At 35.3% G+C, this 12,872-nt stretch overlaps 1 protein-coding gene and 1 pseudogene across 2 annotated transcripts in view; both read left to right on the top strand.

Annotated features, from left to right (window-relative positions):
- The window catches only part of LOC100367200 (constitutive coactivator of peroxisome proliferator-activated receptor gamma-like), a 76,166-nt gene extending 72,284 nt beyond the window's left edge, over window positions 1–3,882 (top strand). For both annotated transcript variants that reach the window (XM_085492608.1, XM_078007106.2), the window contains exons 4-6: window positions 1,219–1,490; window positions 1,598–1,804; window positions 1,920–3,882. In XM_085492608.1, coding sequence (XP_085348734.1) covers window positions 1,219–1,490; window positions 1,598–1,804; window positions 1,920–2,000 — 560 coding nt within the window. In that variant the 3' untranslated portion in view covers window positions 2,001–3,882. The remainder of the gene's footprint in view (window positions 1–1,218; window positions 1,491–1,597; window positions 1,805–1,919) is intronic.
- A 2,748-nt stretch (window positions 3,883–6,630) lies between these two features.
- Window positions 6,631–11,962, top strand: LOC146748256 (uncharacterized; annotated as a pseudogene).
- The last annotated feature ends 910 nt before the right edge of the window (window positions 11,963–12,872 follow it).

Below are 12,872 nucleotides of genomic sequence, written 5' to 3'. Positions count from 1 at the left end.
CATAATTCACTGCCTGACCGTGTGTGAACGCTCGCTAATCACTGTTTGGTTTTCGGACAGTGCCCTGACATCTGTGACAATATGTACCGGTAGTGTACATTACTGTACATGCATGCATGTGGGATAATACCGAAGCTCAAGCTGTTGCCAAAGCAAGTGTGAATTCTATTCAGAATGTTTTTCCCTTCTTCTTTTGATTTTTAATCATTGGTTTTCATTAAATTTTAAAATCCTCTTCTTTTGAAAACTTCTAAATTGGTTTGTAAGTTGCAATTAAAATTAATTAAATTAGACTGTTCACAAAGCTATCTTGACTTGAATTTGAAAGTATATATCTATTGTAAAAATAAATCATCATGTAATGATGTAGTATAGAATAGGTTTTGCTTCTATTTGAGGAAATATGGTGTTTTCTTTATTTTTCCATAAATTCTATATTTCTGTATTTTTATTAAAAAACAGGTACAATATACCAATCGAAAAGAACCTTCATAGATGAAGAATGAAATCATGGTTAATTACACTTATTTATATTAGAACATGATAAAGACAAATGTTAATTTATTCCTTCTGAACTTACTGGGTGTTAATTATTCACTGGGTTTTAATTTTGCTTATTTCGCTGACTGGTAAATGCGCTAAATAAAACCCGGCGAATATGTAAAATTTAGCATAGAACACATTATCTAAATGATAAAACCGTGAATTTAAAACCTACTGAGTATGCCTGAAATGCTTAATCAGTGAAATTTAAACCCAGTGAAAATTAGTCATTTTACAGTATCTTCTGCCAAAATTTGTTATTACCAATACTTTAGAAATCTTTTTAACAAACAAGCTTAGCATATTCAGATGAAAATGAAGATGCTATGAAAAGGATGAAGAATTATTGCGTTGTATGTAGAATGGTCGACACTGCACTGGTGTGCATTTTGACCAACCATAGATCTGCACTAGCTCTTGATCTACTGTCACAACGTTGCCCATACATTGAATTATTGACCAGTGTACATACATGTACATGCATAATGCGATCGAACAGCGCCAATATTTCGTCATTATGTGCAAACTGCATATATGCATGCATATACAAATATAAACAATGCACCGTACATCATGCTAACTGAATCTTGGCAATTGCAACTGAGAACAGAGAAGTTATAACAATAAATATTCTCTATTGTAAACTGTTTGTTACATTTGAAAGTTTAATTTCAGATGAGACACCATCTTTAGAAAGACTGTGGCTGGAAGAAGGACCTGAGGTGGAAGATGAAAGACTTAAGGCATATCTATCATGTATGGACTGCACTGTAACCATGGCAAGCATCAAGGAAATACCACCATGTTTTTGGTTGCTATGCACTTTACTTCACTACCTTATCAAGCATACTGGAGATGAGGCGATCTCTGATTGGGAGCTGAATGCATTCATTTCGCAGGCTGTTTCTATGACAACTATTGATGTTGCAGCACTTGTCAATTTACAGGTAGGTAGGTGTCTTTAACACATGTAGACTATGATCATTCAAGGCATCCATGCACGTTTTCACTCACTCAAATTTAACACATTTGAAATGTATATATTCTACTGTAGATAGATGTTGTCATTCCACGAGCTATCCACTTGGCTACGATCTTTCTGAGAGGCGTCACCACCGCACTTGCTGTCAACGGAGCCTGCTACAAGCCAATCAGGATGCAGGATGGGTTACCATGGCAATATTTTGATGGCAAATTATTTCACTTGAAATACATCATGGCAAAACGAGGTGCAGATGAAAATGAACTTTGTGATAAAAATGTAAGTTTGTTCCGAGACTATTTGGTTGCATACTAATTAGCTAAAATAGAAATTATTCTACCATCGCAATGCAATGATTAAGCTAATTTGCATACTGGTTTTCTTCGTATTATAGTGGGATGCTGTTCAACAATTCAGACAACTAAAGAGATTCATCATTAAAGGAACTAGATTAGACAACAGCCGATCACTTTGAAGGCGTTGCACTCCTCTATGCCATGCTCGAGGAGCAGGGACATTGGACCCACAGCAACAACAACATCTACAGCAATACCAACAAAATTAAAGATACAAAATGAATTGTTTTACTATTATTCCTTTTGATGCACAACTTTCAGCATTTCTATTATTTTATCTTAACTCGATAACTAGTGGATATCTAAGTTTTGACCAGTATGCAAGCAACAACCACCAGTTTTTACAATAATAAATAGAAGATAGCTTGCATGTTGTTCAGTAGGTCTTGAGTTCTATCTGGGGTTGATTTATCATGAGGATACCGCAAAGTATGACAAAGGCAGTACAGTGATAATATCTACTCTTGTGTAGCGGAGTGCATACATGTACTTTGCGATATTCTTATTATAATATTATTTTACATCTTTTTTTGTTTTTAGTCATATTTAGTGAGATATTTGAGACCAAAATGCCAGCGGGAAGTATTCGCGCCTATGCAATTGTTCCGTGACGTGATTCTATTTCAATCACGCAACACCTATGGTTGTGTTCTCTTATGACGTAAATATGGCACACATTTTCCAAAGAAAGAAAAGATTCAGTATTTTTTTTTGGTGTTTTGTAATCAAACAAATTTGATGATGTTTTACGAATGAGTGTATATTGTTTTCACTTCTTGCTGTAAACTGTAAGTGCTTTAATTTCGCTACAGACAAGTTTTCTCGTAAAACTTTGTTGGAGTGAAAATTTTTCTGGGGTGTATAAATTAATCAGTTTACAGTAATAATATGGGATAGGTCACATGGGACAAAAGTATATTAAAAAATAAATAGATATATGGTTCCAGATTACCAAATGATTTAACTTATCTGCTCAGTGTCCTGTTTCCATTTGCATCAAATTTGTTATTGTAACTAAAATCAAAGGAAAAGTTGCAGTGTTTATTTTTTTTTCAGAAAACATGTTTTTTTCCCCAGAATTTTCATAGCTCTGTTATTACGACTGATGTAGCAATGACATCACTGTCTGTGTTCACATCTATATAGTTGCATGTAGTTGGAAAGTATTTGATCAATGAGTCTGTGCAATCCAAAAATGTCAATTAAACTTCAGAACAATCTCTTAATTCATAAACACAATGTTCTGTATCATTGTATTGAATGTTTAACAAGCTCTCTTCGTTTTTTGCGTTTATCGGTAATTTGCAACAATGTTATTAGCATTAGTAGAAAAGGAGATGCATTGCATTGTGTACAAACAAAAACTGTTAGAATAAAATTATCATTAGTGGTACGGTATTTCCTGTCTGATGACTGTCTCTTCGTTGTCCTGTGGACTAATTTGTGCATTCTCAAAAGTAGATGTAATCTGATACGTAAAACCTGGTTGAGGAACACTTCAATTATAACTGACACTGATGGTGGTTGTCAACTAAATATCATTATAGTGTTACTTTTTACAAGAACCAACAAAATGTGACAGGTGCAAGTTTTGTCCATTTGTGTCTTTGTTCAGTGCCTCGTTACTACAATGCTTGCTTTCAACCAGAGTCATGCTGTATGTAAAGTAGGTTTGTTCTCAAGTCGTGGAAAACATGAAAATATGAGGTTACTGGACCCAGAAAACAATTTTTCTGTCAAAATCAATGTTTGTGATTTTTTTTCATGAAAACTATATTTATCTTAAACTCTAAAACGAAAAAAACTATTTGTTGTTTTTATAACTGATGTGCCCATGCATGTGCCCATGACAAGAAACATGAATAATAAATCCTTTTCTGGGCCAAAGCCGGCCGCAATTGGTGAACAAACTTTTGGCGAGAGCTAAGTCAACAGTATCACTGAATCGGATAAGAAATCCTTGTGGTTAATGAAGAATAAAATTTACACATTAAACAGAAATTTGCGTTTTGCGTTTTGAAATAATGTACTTTATTTTAGCTGAAATTAATAACCGCTGAAAAGACTTTTTGGGTGTTTTGTGTGGAATTTATTGAGTTGAATGTAAAATATAGGAAAAAAGGTATATTCGCTGGATTTTATTTTCACTGAATCATTCCTTCAGCGAAAATAGCGAAAATAAATTATGTTACAGTATATTGAAAAGGAGAGGTATGGTCAACAGCAGATTAATACTGTAGAATACTTTATTTTCGCTTGGACTTTATTTTCGCTATTTTCGCTGAAGAGATGACTTTTTTTCCTATATTTCACATTAAACTCATCAAAAATCAGTGAAAATAAATTCCACACAAAATGCCCAAAAAGCCTTTTCAGCGAAAATTAATTCCAGCGAAAATAAAGTATTCCATAGTATACATTTTCTAACATTGTTGACATCATACATGTAAATATCCAACACGTGTATTTGTATGGTGAGTGTACATTTGTTAAAAATAAAGTGGTCAAAAAAGTATCTGAAATCTATTAAAATTTGACTTTTTTGAAATTGTTTCAAAACATTTTTGAGATGTATTTTTGTCATTTTGAAACCCGACTTTGGAAAGGGAAAGGCGTGGCACAATTGCCATTTTAGGCACATTTGGCATTTTTGGAACTTCTGCATTTTTCAAATGTACATTTGGCATGAAAGTTCATTGATTGAGCAAGTTTTTTTTGGATGTCTGGGAATGTGCAATCGTCTCACTTCTAGCAGGTTCTTTTGTATCAATTTAATGCACTCACATCTGTCGATTAATGTTTTTTTATTATTATATTTTTTGTTTAGTCACACAATGATTCTTTTTGAAAGAGCAAGGTCATCATAGTATTCACCCTGGTTCTAATTTATACCCTGTGTGTATTAATCTAAAGTGTCCTCTTTGTGTTAATGATATATATACGACGAACAGCGAATGCCTGCTTTTACGTCTGCCTTTATTGTGCTGCCGTCTTGTCTTAGAATTTGAGGGAACCTTTAAGCGATATCCCAGTCAAGACTATGTTTTCTTTCCGAGAGATTCGTTTCGTTTCGTTTCTTAGAATGTTTAAGTGTAGATTTGTCTCCGTCGGTTTCTGCGTACATCGCCGTTGGTGGCGTTGTCGCAACGTGTGTTTTATCTTAAAATTGGGTGCTTGTGTTTCGTAACAGATGCGGAAACTAATTCGATTAAATAAAAAGCCGTTTTTGTGATGTATCACGTTCGGACGGATTGTCGCAGCGGTGTTTTCCTCAAATGAGATTATGTAAAACCCTGTGAGTCATACATGCATCGATAAATCAGCATACAGAAAATCCATATGCCCGTATCCTCAAACAAAGACGGTGCAATGAGTGTGTATCATCCTATTTACCAACCCTACCCTACATCGAAAGATTCACATCCATACATTAAATTCGAGTTACATGCCTTAATGCTATCTTCCATTTCGTGCATCATAACAGTGGGTATGTATGTGTGTGTGTGGGGGGGGGGGGGGAGGGCACATGCTATTATCACAGACGATAGAAAACCACTTTACTTGGAATTCTTTTATCACGGAGACTAATTTGAGTCTGTAGTTTAATCGACGAGGGTCGCCAGAGCGCCACGTGCCAGTAAAAGGACTATCTGTTGCTAACATGTCTCAAGGTCATATTAAAAATTCACAATACTAATCTGTCGGTTATTTAGTTTAATTCCAACACTGGTATTACTGTTATTATCATTCCTATAAGGCCGACGTGTTATGGCAGAGAAATATCATTTTTCGGCATGTTCCTGTCCATTTAATATTTTGTTGTTTTAACTTGCAGAGCGTGAAGTTGCCTGAGCAAATCAACGCAAATTGTTTAGCTCATCAAACACGCAATATTGTTTTTGTCACTTTTCTGGGCAATCAAGGTCGATCCTTTGGATTAGTTTAATTGAACTGACAGATGTGCTCGAATAACTATTAGGATTATCCAGCCAGGAATCTCGGTTTCAATATTCGCCGATTGCGCCCTCTATCAACACACGTGTAAACGTTATATTTGTCGACAGAGGGCGCAGTGTCGGGTTAGCTCAGTTTCTCAGCTGCCAGAAGATAATTACAGTTGTCCGTATCTTTTTATTGATGTGCACCAGCACATTAGACATAGTATAACATAATATTTTGGTGAATAATTAATTTTACAAATTCTCTGAAAATTGGGCTTTGCATAAAATAACACGACTATTTTAACAATAACAAATACTTAACAATAAACCTATGAGCAAAATAAGTATTAGAAACACCACGAACAAGTATGTTAGATGTAAACCCATAGATTTGATCAGAATAAATAGCAGGGGGCGCTATTCCTCGTGCAACTTACAAAGCTCTGACTAAAACTATGGGTGTATATCGTTAAACACACTCAGTTAAAATGAGCGTTTCAGACTTACCGGTATACCACAACAAAATAAAAGGATTCACCAATCAGTGCACAGCACTAAACGCGTATTAATTTACATAAATATTATTATTGTATTGTACACTTTGTCATTTGCTCGTGAATAATTCAACGCAACAAAACCACGTGACAATCGAAATGACAATATTTCCCGAAAACGTTCATCAGAATCCGTAACAGCTCAGACCTTAGAGGGCCTCCTCTCAATCTTATCGTTAACTCCAGATGTTGTACCCTGACTAGTCTGGTTCCCTGCCCCATTTCAACGCTGAGGGCGGTTTTAGAAAAGGGTCAGGTACGGGGTATTACATCCAAGGCGGTTATTGGTAGTTACGTACGGAACATCTGATTCGTCACTGAGACAATTCAACATGGCGGCTTCCATGGACATGGAGTTTGTTATGAAAACAAAGATTGCTTTAGCACATGTAAACGCAAACAGTCATTCATGTTACACATATTTAAGACCAAAGCAAGTTGATTGTTTGAAGGCATCCACTGATAGTGATTGTATAGGCTTGTTGCCTACCGGTTATGGAAAATCACTGATTTTTGAGTGCCTTCCCTACATGTCAGCTTCACACAGTCCCAGGACAGTGATCTTGATCTCGCCATTGAATGCTATTATAGAAGAACAGTCTCGTAGACTCGGCGCAAGGTCAGTGCGGTTAAATCCGGAGTTTGACTGTAGTTTGTCCAGTTTCATTAGTTGTGAGTATTTGTATATACTGTCTCACCCAGAACACATAATGACCAAGAAACTCTTCGCCGTATTTCGTGGCGACATTTGGCAACACAAGGTATCTCATATTGTTGTTGACGAAGCACACTGTGTAGTACAATGGGGAAGTGATTTCCGTCCGGAATATCGAAATCTGAAAGACCTATGGCCACCGGTACGAAAAGAACACAGCAAGAAATATCATCACATCTTCTGCTTACCAATCCTGTTATTATCGCTGCCAGCATAGATAGACCAAACATAATGTTCCATGTGACAAAAAGACTTCCAAACAACAGAATTGAAGAGTCTTTTAAGGAGATCTTCAAACCACTTATTGATGAATTGCGCAGTAAACAGGAATGTTTTCCACGAACAATTGTTTACTCATCACTTAAATGGTGTGGATTTGCTCACGAATTGTCCTTAATGCCAACTTTTGACAGTGATATAGATGATATATCTGATATATGCCTCATGCACTAACAAGGTAAATTTAAGTTATTTTGTTAACTATAAATACTAACTTGGATATGACTTCTACTGTTTAACGATTGTTTTCCATATTCTGTATGGTATGGTATGTTATTTTTGTTGTTGTATAGTAAAAAACAAATTGGTCCTCTGATGGTTTTACCAATAAAAAAATAAAGTGAATATTTATTTGTTAATTGTTATATATATAAATCATTTGTTCCGGGTTTATAAGCAGCTTTGTCTATAACATTTAGGTAAACAATGTGGCTGTTGCCTCATCAAATGACACACTGAAAGATAACGTGATAAGTGTGTGTTCTTTATCAAATTGGTGAATGCAGTTCACTTTACACTTAAGCCAAATTTGTATAAAAGATATAGCGACTGTGCCCCTTTAACTGTATTTGCTATATTAGATGTTTATCTCCAACACAAGAACAGATAAGCCATCAAAATTTGTTGTATACTGTTCTGTATATTAATAATTTGTGCATTTTTTTTACTATAAATGCACCTCTGTCATTTAACTATCATATGATATTCTGTTACATTACCTTTGCCACAACAATTAACTTGAGCCATTTGGCTATTTCATATCAACTTGCATATTGACAATTTATATATCATACTTTTATCATTAAGCAGATGAAGAAAGAGGTGATCGATGGCATGCAAACCATGAATTGTGGTATCAGATTGTTATTTGCAACTGAGGCATATGGGATGGGTGCAGATCCAAAACAAGTCAGGCGAATTATCCATGCTGGTGTACCAAGAACAATGGAAAGTATGTTAAAATGCATGTAGTTCAGTCTAAATGTAGTAATGCAATGTTACGCACAAAATTCATGAATTTTCAGAGCGCATTGTACATATTTGACATACAATGTGTAAAACCAAGTTCCTTTATTGTGTGCATGATCTTATTATTATACTGCTTGTAAGTGTTGCCAACATTTTGAATGTTTTATTTGTTTTGATTATTTAATGACCACAAGCAATTGGTTGGTTCAAGAGAATCTGAAGTCCCAATAATCCTGTAATCCTGTCATGAGTGTAGTTATTGGATGACGATGATGGCTAGGAAAGTTATTTTATGATGAAATGCCACAGGTTACATCATAGAATGGATATAACAATTGATGTCAGTCACCCAAGAGAACTCATGAAAATACGCATTTGCTCAATATGAGAAGTGCATCTTCAATAGAAGTGTACAATAAACTAAACTTTTCCTGTACTGTATAGAGATATATTACCATGTCATTTACCTATGCATATGCTCTAGTAATACAGCAAATACAGTCCAGTACCATATTGCACTATTTTTGTAACTTGTAGTGAAGCTACTTAAATGTTAAATACAATTCTCATTTGTTCATTAGCATACATTCAGGAAGTTGGCAGATGTGGGAGAGATGGGGAAGAATCTGAGGCTATTTTGTACTACAACGCATCTGACATAGCACACAATGTGAAAGGCATGACTGAGGAAATGAGGAAATACTGTACAACAGATGAATGTCGTAGAGTGTCACTAGCCTCACATTTTGGTCAGGAATTTCCCAAGGACTATATCATTAAACATCAGTGCTGTGACAATTGCAAGCTATTGTGTGACTGTACCATCTGTGATTCTCAGTTTCATTATCATCAGGCTGTACATCAGATCCTATTGTTGCGGGCTGTTAGCAGCCAGCTGAAACTGATGGCTGTTAGCAGCCATCAGGAGCAGAATCTGATGTACAGTCAGATGCTGATGAAAGTGATTTTGATGATCACAAAGCACAGGTAATATGTGATGTGTTATTACAGTATTTTGAAGCTGAAAATAACATCTGTAATGCACCTTCTCCTTCAGTTGTCACAGGATGGACACCATCTTTAGCGGAGAAGATATCTTCAAAATATACAAGATACTCCAATCGCAAGTTTTTGATTTCTGATTTTTATTTGGAGGATCAATATGTTGATAATGTAATTTCTCTTATTTTGCAAGTGTAGAAAGAGGAGAATCTTTATAGTTATGTACCTCAAATTTTCACTGGAAACTGAGGGGAAATGTTATTTGCTCATGTGTTTGCTTCCAGTTGAAAGCATACAAATTAATATATATGTATATATGGGTGCTTCAAGACATGCATATTCAAAACAATAGTGAGACATTTTGTTAGAGCAGGGTTTCATGCTGTAAAAATAAGGATAAATTCTGAAAGTTGATCACTTTGTTGGATGTGTTGATGGAGTACTGTTACGTATATTCAATAAAGTGACCAAAGACTAATTTATCCTTAATATGGCAACTCACTTATTGTTAGCATGTAGTGATACTCTATATATTGTCAATGTATATACTGATTGGGAGCTCAAACAATGGCATGCAATACATTGATAAAACAATACTGTTTTCAACTGGATGTCCAATACTCTTTGACAATGATTTCTAGTTCATGAAAAAAAATGTGTGTTTGTATGATACATTTTATCACACACATCAATTAAGCGCTGTGCCTTAGTGTTCATAATCCCCCTCAGTTTTCAGTGATACACCTTACTTTGACAATATATTTCACCTAAGTTTTGAATCTGTGTGTCTTGAAGTCCTATATATATATATATCAATTTGTATGCTTGCTCTCAACTGCAATTTAGATTAGGGCTAGACCATTTGATATCCTGGATGCACAGGATTCACAGCAATAAATTCATGGCACATAGACCCCTTTCATAAATCAAGCGCCCTCACTCATTAACCGTTGACCTTAACTCAGAGTGAGGCCAGTAGGTAATGAATGCTTAGCAGTGTGTTTTTACCATAGAGTGTACAGTGCAGACGGTCCTTTTGAAAGCTAATAAACTCCCTTGGTTGTGAAATAATTAGTATTTTTATATTTTGTAGAGTTCAAGGATGAGGTTTCCTGTGTATTTAGAGAGGAACTATGCTAGATTTATGAAAGGGGTCTATTGCTTAGATAATCAGAAGGAAAAACTTATGTCACTATCCTGTGAGAGGAGATATGTTTTTGCTTTGATCTACCAGGATATCCTTTATTTAAAAAAAACTGTTCATGGTATTTCCATTAAAATCCTCGGAGCTTATCAGTTTATCAGTTTTGGGAATTAACCAGCTAATTCTCATATGGTTTTTGTTACTTAGTTTGAATTGTCTGAACGTATTTGTACCAAATTTAAGGATTAGACATTATATATTTGCATCTTACTTCTAGACACCTTGACCGATTTGGACCAAATTTGGTGTGATGACAAAGAGTCCCTCAGTGAATGTTATAATGATGTTACTTTTCTGAGAGGGGCATTTTTGAGGGGGCGGAGGGTGGTTTTTATATATTTGCCTTTTACTCCAAGACTCCTTGACCAATTTTGGTGTTGTGACAAAGAGTCTCCTAGTGAATGTTATAATGGTGTTACTTTTCTGAGAGGGTCAATTTTGAGGGGAGGGGGGTGTGATTTTTATATATTTGCGTTTTACTCCAAGACTCCTTGACCAATTTTGGTGTTGTGACAAAGAGTCTCCTAGTGAATGTTATAATGGTGTTACTTTTCTGAGAGGGTAAATTTTGAGGGGAGGGGGGGTGTGATTTTTATATATTTGCATTTTACTCCAAAACCCCTTGACCGATTTGGATCAAATTTGGTGTGATGACAAAGAGTACCCCTGCGGGTGTCCTAATAGCAGTTTTTTTTTTTGGGGGGGGGTATGAATTCATTTAACTCCAAGGCCATGTGACCGATTTGAACCAAAATTGGTGTGATGAGTAAGGGTCCCAATCGAATGTTTTAAAGTTTTTAAAGGGACTTATATTTGGAGGGGGAGAAGAGGGTGGTGTGATATAGTTTTTTTCAAGACCCCTTGAACTAAATTTGGTGTATTACAGCCCTGTACCAATGCTGCCATAGGTTCGAAACTAGTTGATCGCTGCTTGCAGCTATATTTCAAATGTGTTAAGCTGGTACATTTCACAATACAGCAGAGCTGTATCAACCGATAGACTGCTTGTTTTACAAATGTATATATAATTTGGATATGCCAGCCTGCAGCAATTAATTTCTATACATATGCATATCTAAGTGCTGATACACAGCATACAAGTTGGTAATTCACATGGACTGTGCTGTGCATGACTTGTTTGTTAATGCAATCAAGTCAACCTCACTCTTGTAACAACTCTTGTGCAATGTGCAATTAGGTTCATGCAACTCTGCACACATTTCTTGATGTCTGTCCAATACGATTGTTCACAATATGTGGGAGCCCTTTTGAAGCTTTCTTTGGGTCGAAAAATACCAATGACACAATTACTAAATTGATGAGACAGGGATGTTTATTTACAAATATTTTATGTGGTATGTACCAAACTTGCAGTGAAACATGTATATAATAAATGATTATCTTTAACTTAAAAAAAACATTGTGCTGTCTTACTTGCATATGTAATATTCACAGTGGTGGAAAGATGTAACCCTGGAAATTGTCACACTATGAAGCCCACATTTGTAAAATTGCTGATGCATTTAAATCAGTGTCACAGCATTAGTGTCATTTGGGCCAATAACATTTTGATTTTTACATGGCACTCTATGGCTGTGATGCACATAAATGTTGCAGTTTCTAATTTATAAATCCAGTGAACATGACCACTCACTCATACTTAGATGTACTGTATTTGTTACATTAGAAGCGCATGCTCTTAACTACATGTCAAGGTCTGTCTGGCAAAAATAATTGATACTCTAACACTACAGTATACAAACAATTCAAATTTTGGTTTAGGTGCGCTTCTAATGTAGCAAATACACATATGGTACACAAATTACTTGTAAATTTATTTTCTGAGGTCGAGTATATCATAGAGGAAATTTAGTGCCATTATAAACATTACACTAAATATGTGATATCAGATAAGCATAGGGGTTAAAGACTATTTATGGTGGCATAACATAGCATAGGACCACTAAAACCCTGGAATCTGACTCGCTTGAAGACCTGGAACCCATATTTGTGATGGGGTTTTGCCACACAAAATGTGCTGACCATTATATATAAAATCAAATTCTTTTGAAAAGAGAAATATGAATTGTTTGGATGAACAAATATTCACCAAAATAAGTTATTATAATTAAGTGTCCCCTGGGAATTACATTGTACCGTAAAAACTCAATCAATTCGGCCATGTAAAAATAAATATTTTTGGGGGTGGGCCAATTGATTGAATAAATATAGAAAATATGTTTCCGAAGTGGTCGATTTGTTTGAATAATTTTTCAACGTTTTAAAACTGGGTTCGAAGTGTGTATCACCGGTAACTGAATAAATAT

Source organism: Saccoglossus kowalevskii, chromosome 2 (assembly GCF_978046115.1).
Source record: "Saccoglossus kowalevskii chromosome 2, keSacKowa6.1, whole genome shotgun sequence".
Taxonomy (NCBI): domain Eukaryota; kingdom Metazoa; phylum Hemichordata; class Enteropneusta; family Harrimaniidae; genus Saccoglossus; species Saccoglossus kowalevskii.
Note: the sequence above shows the minus strand (reverse complement) of the source record. Positions and strands in the feature narration are given on the sequence as shown.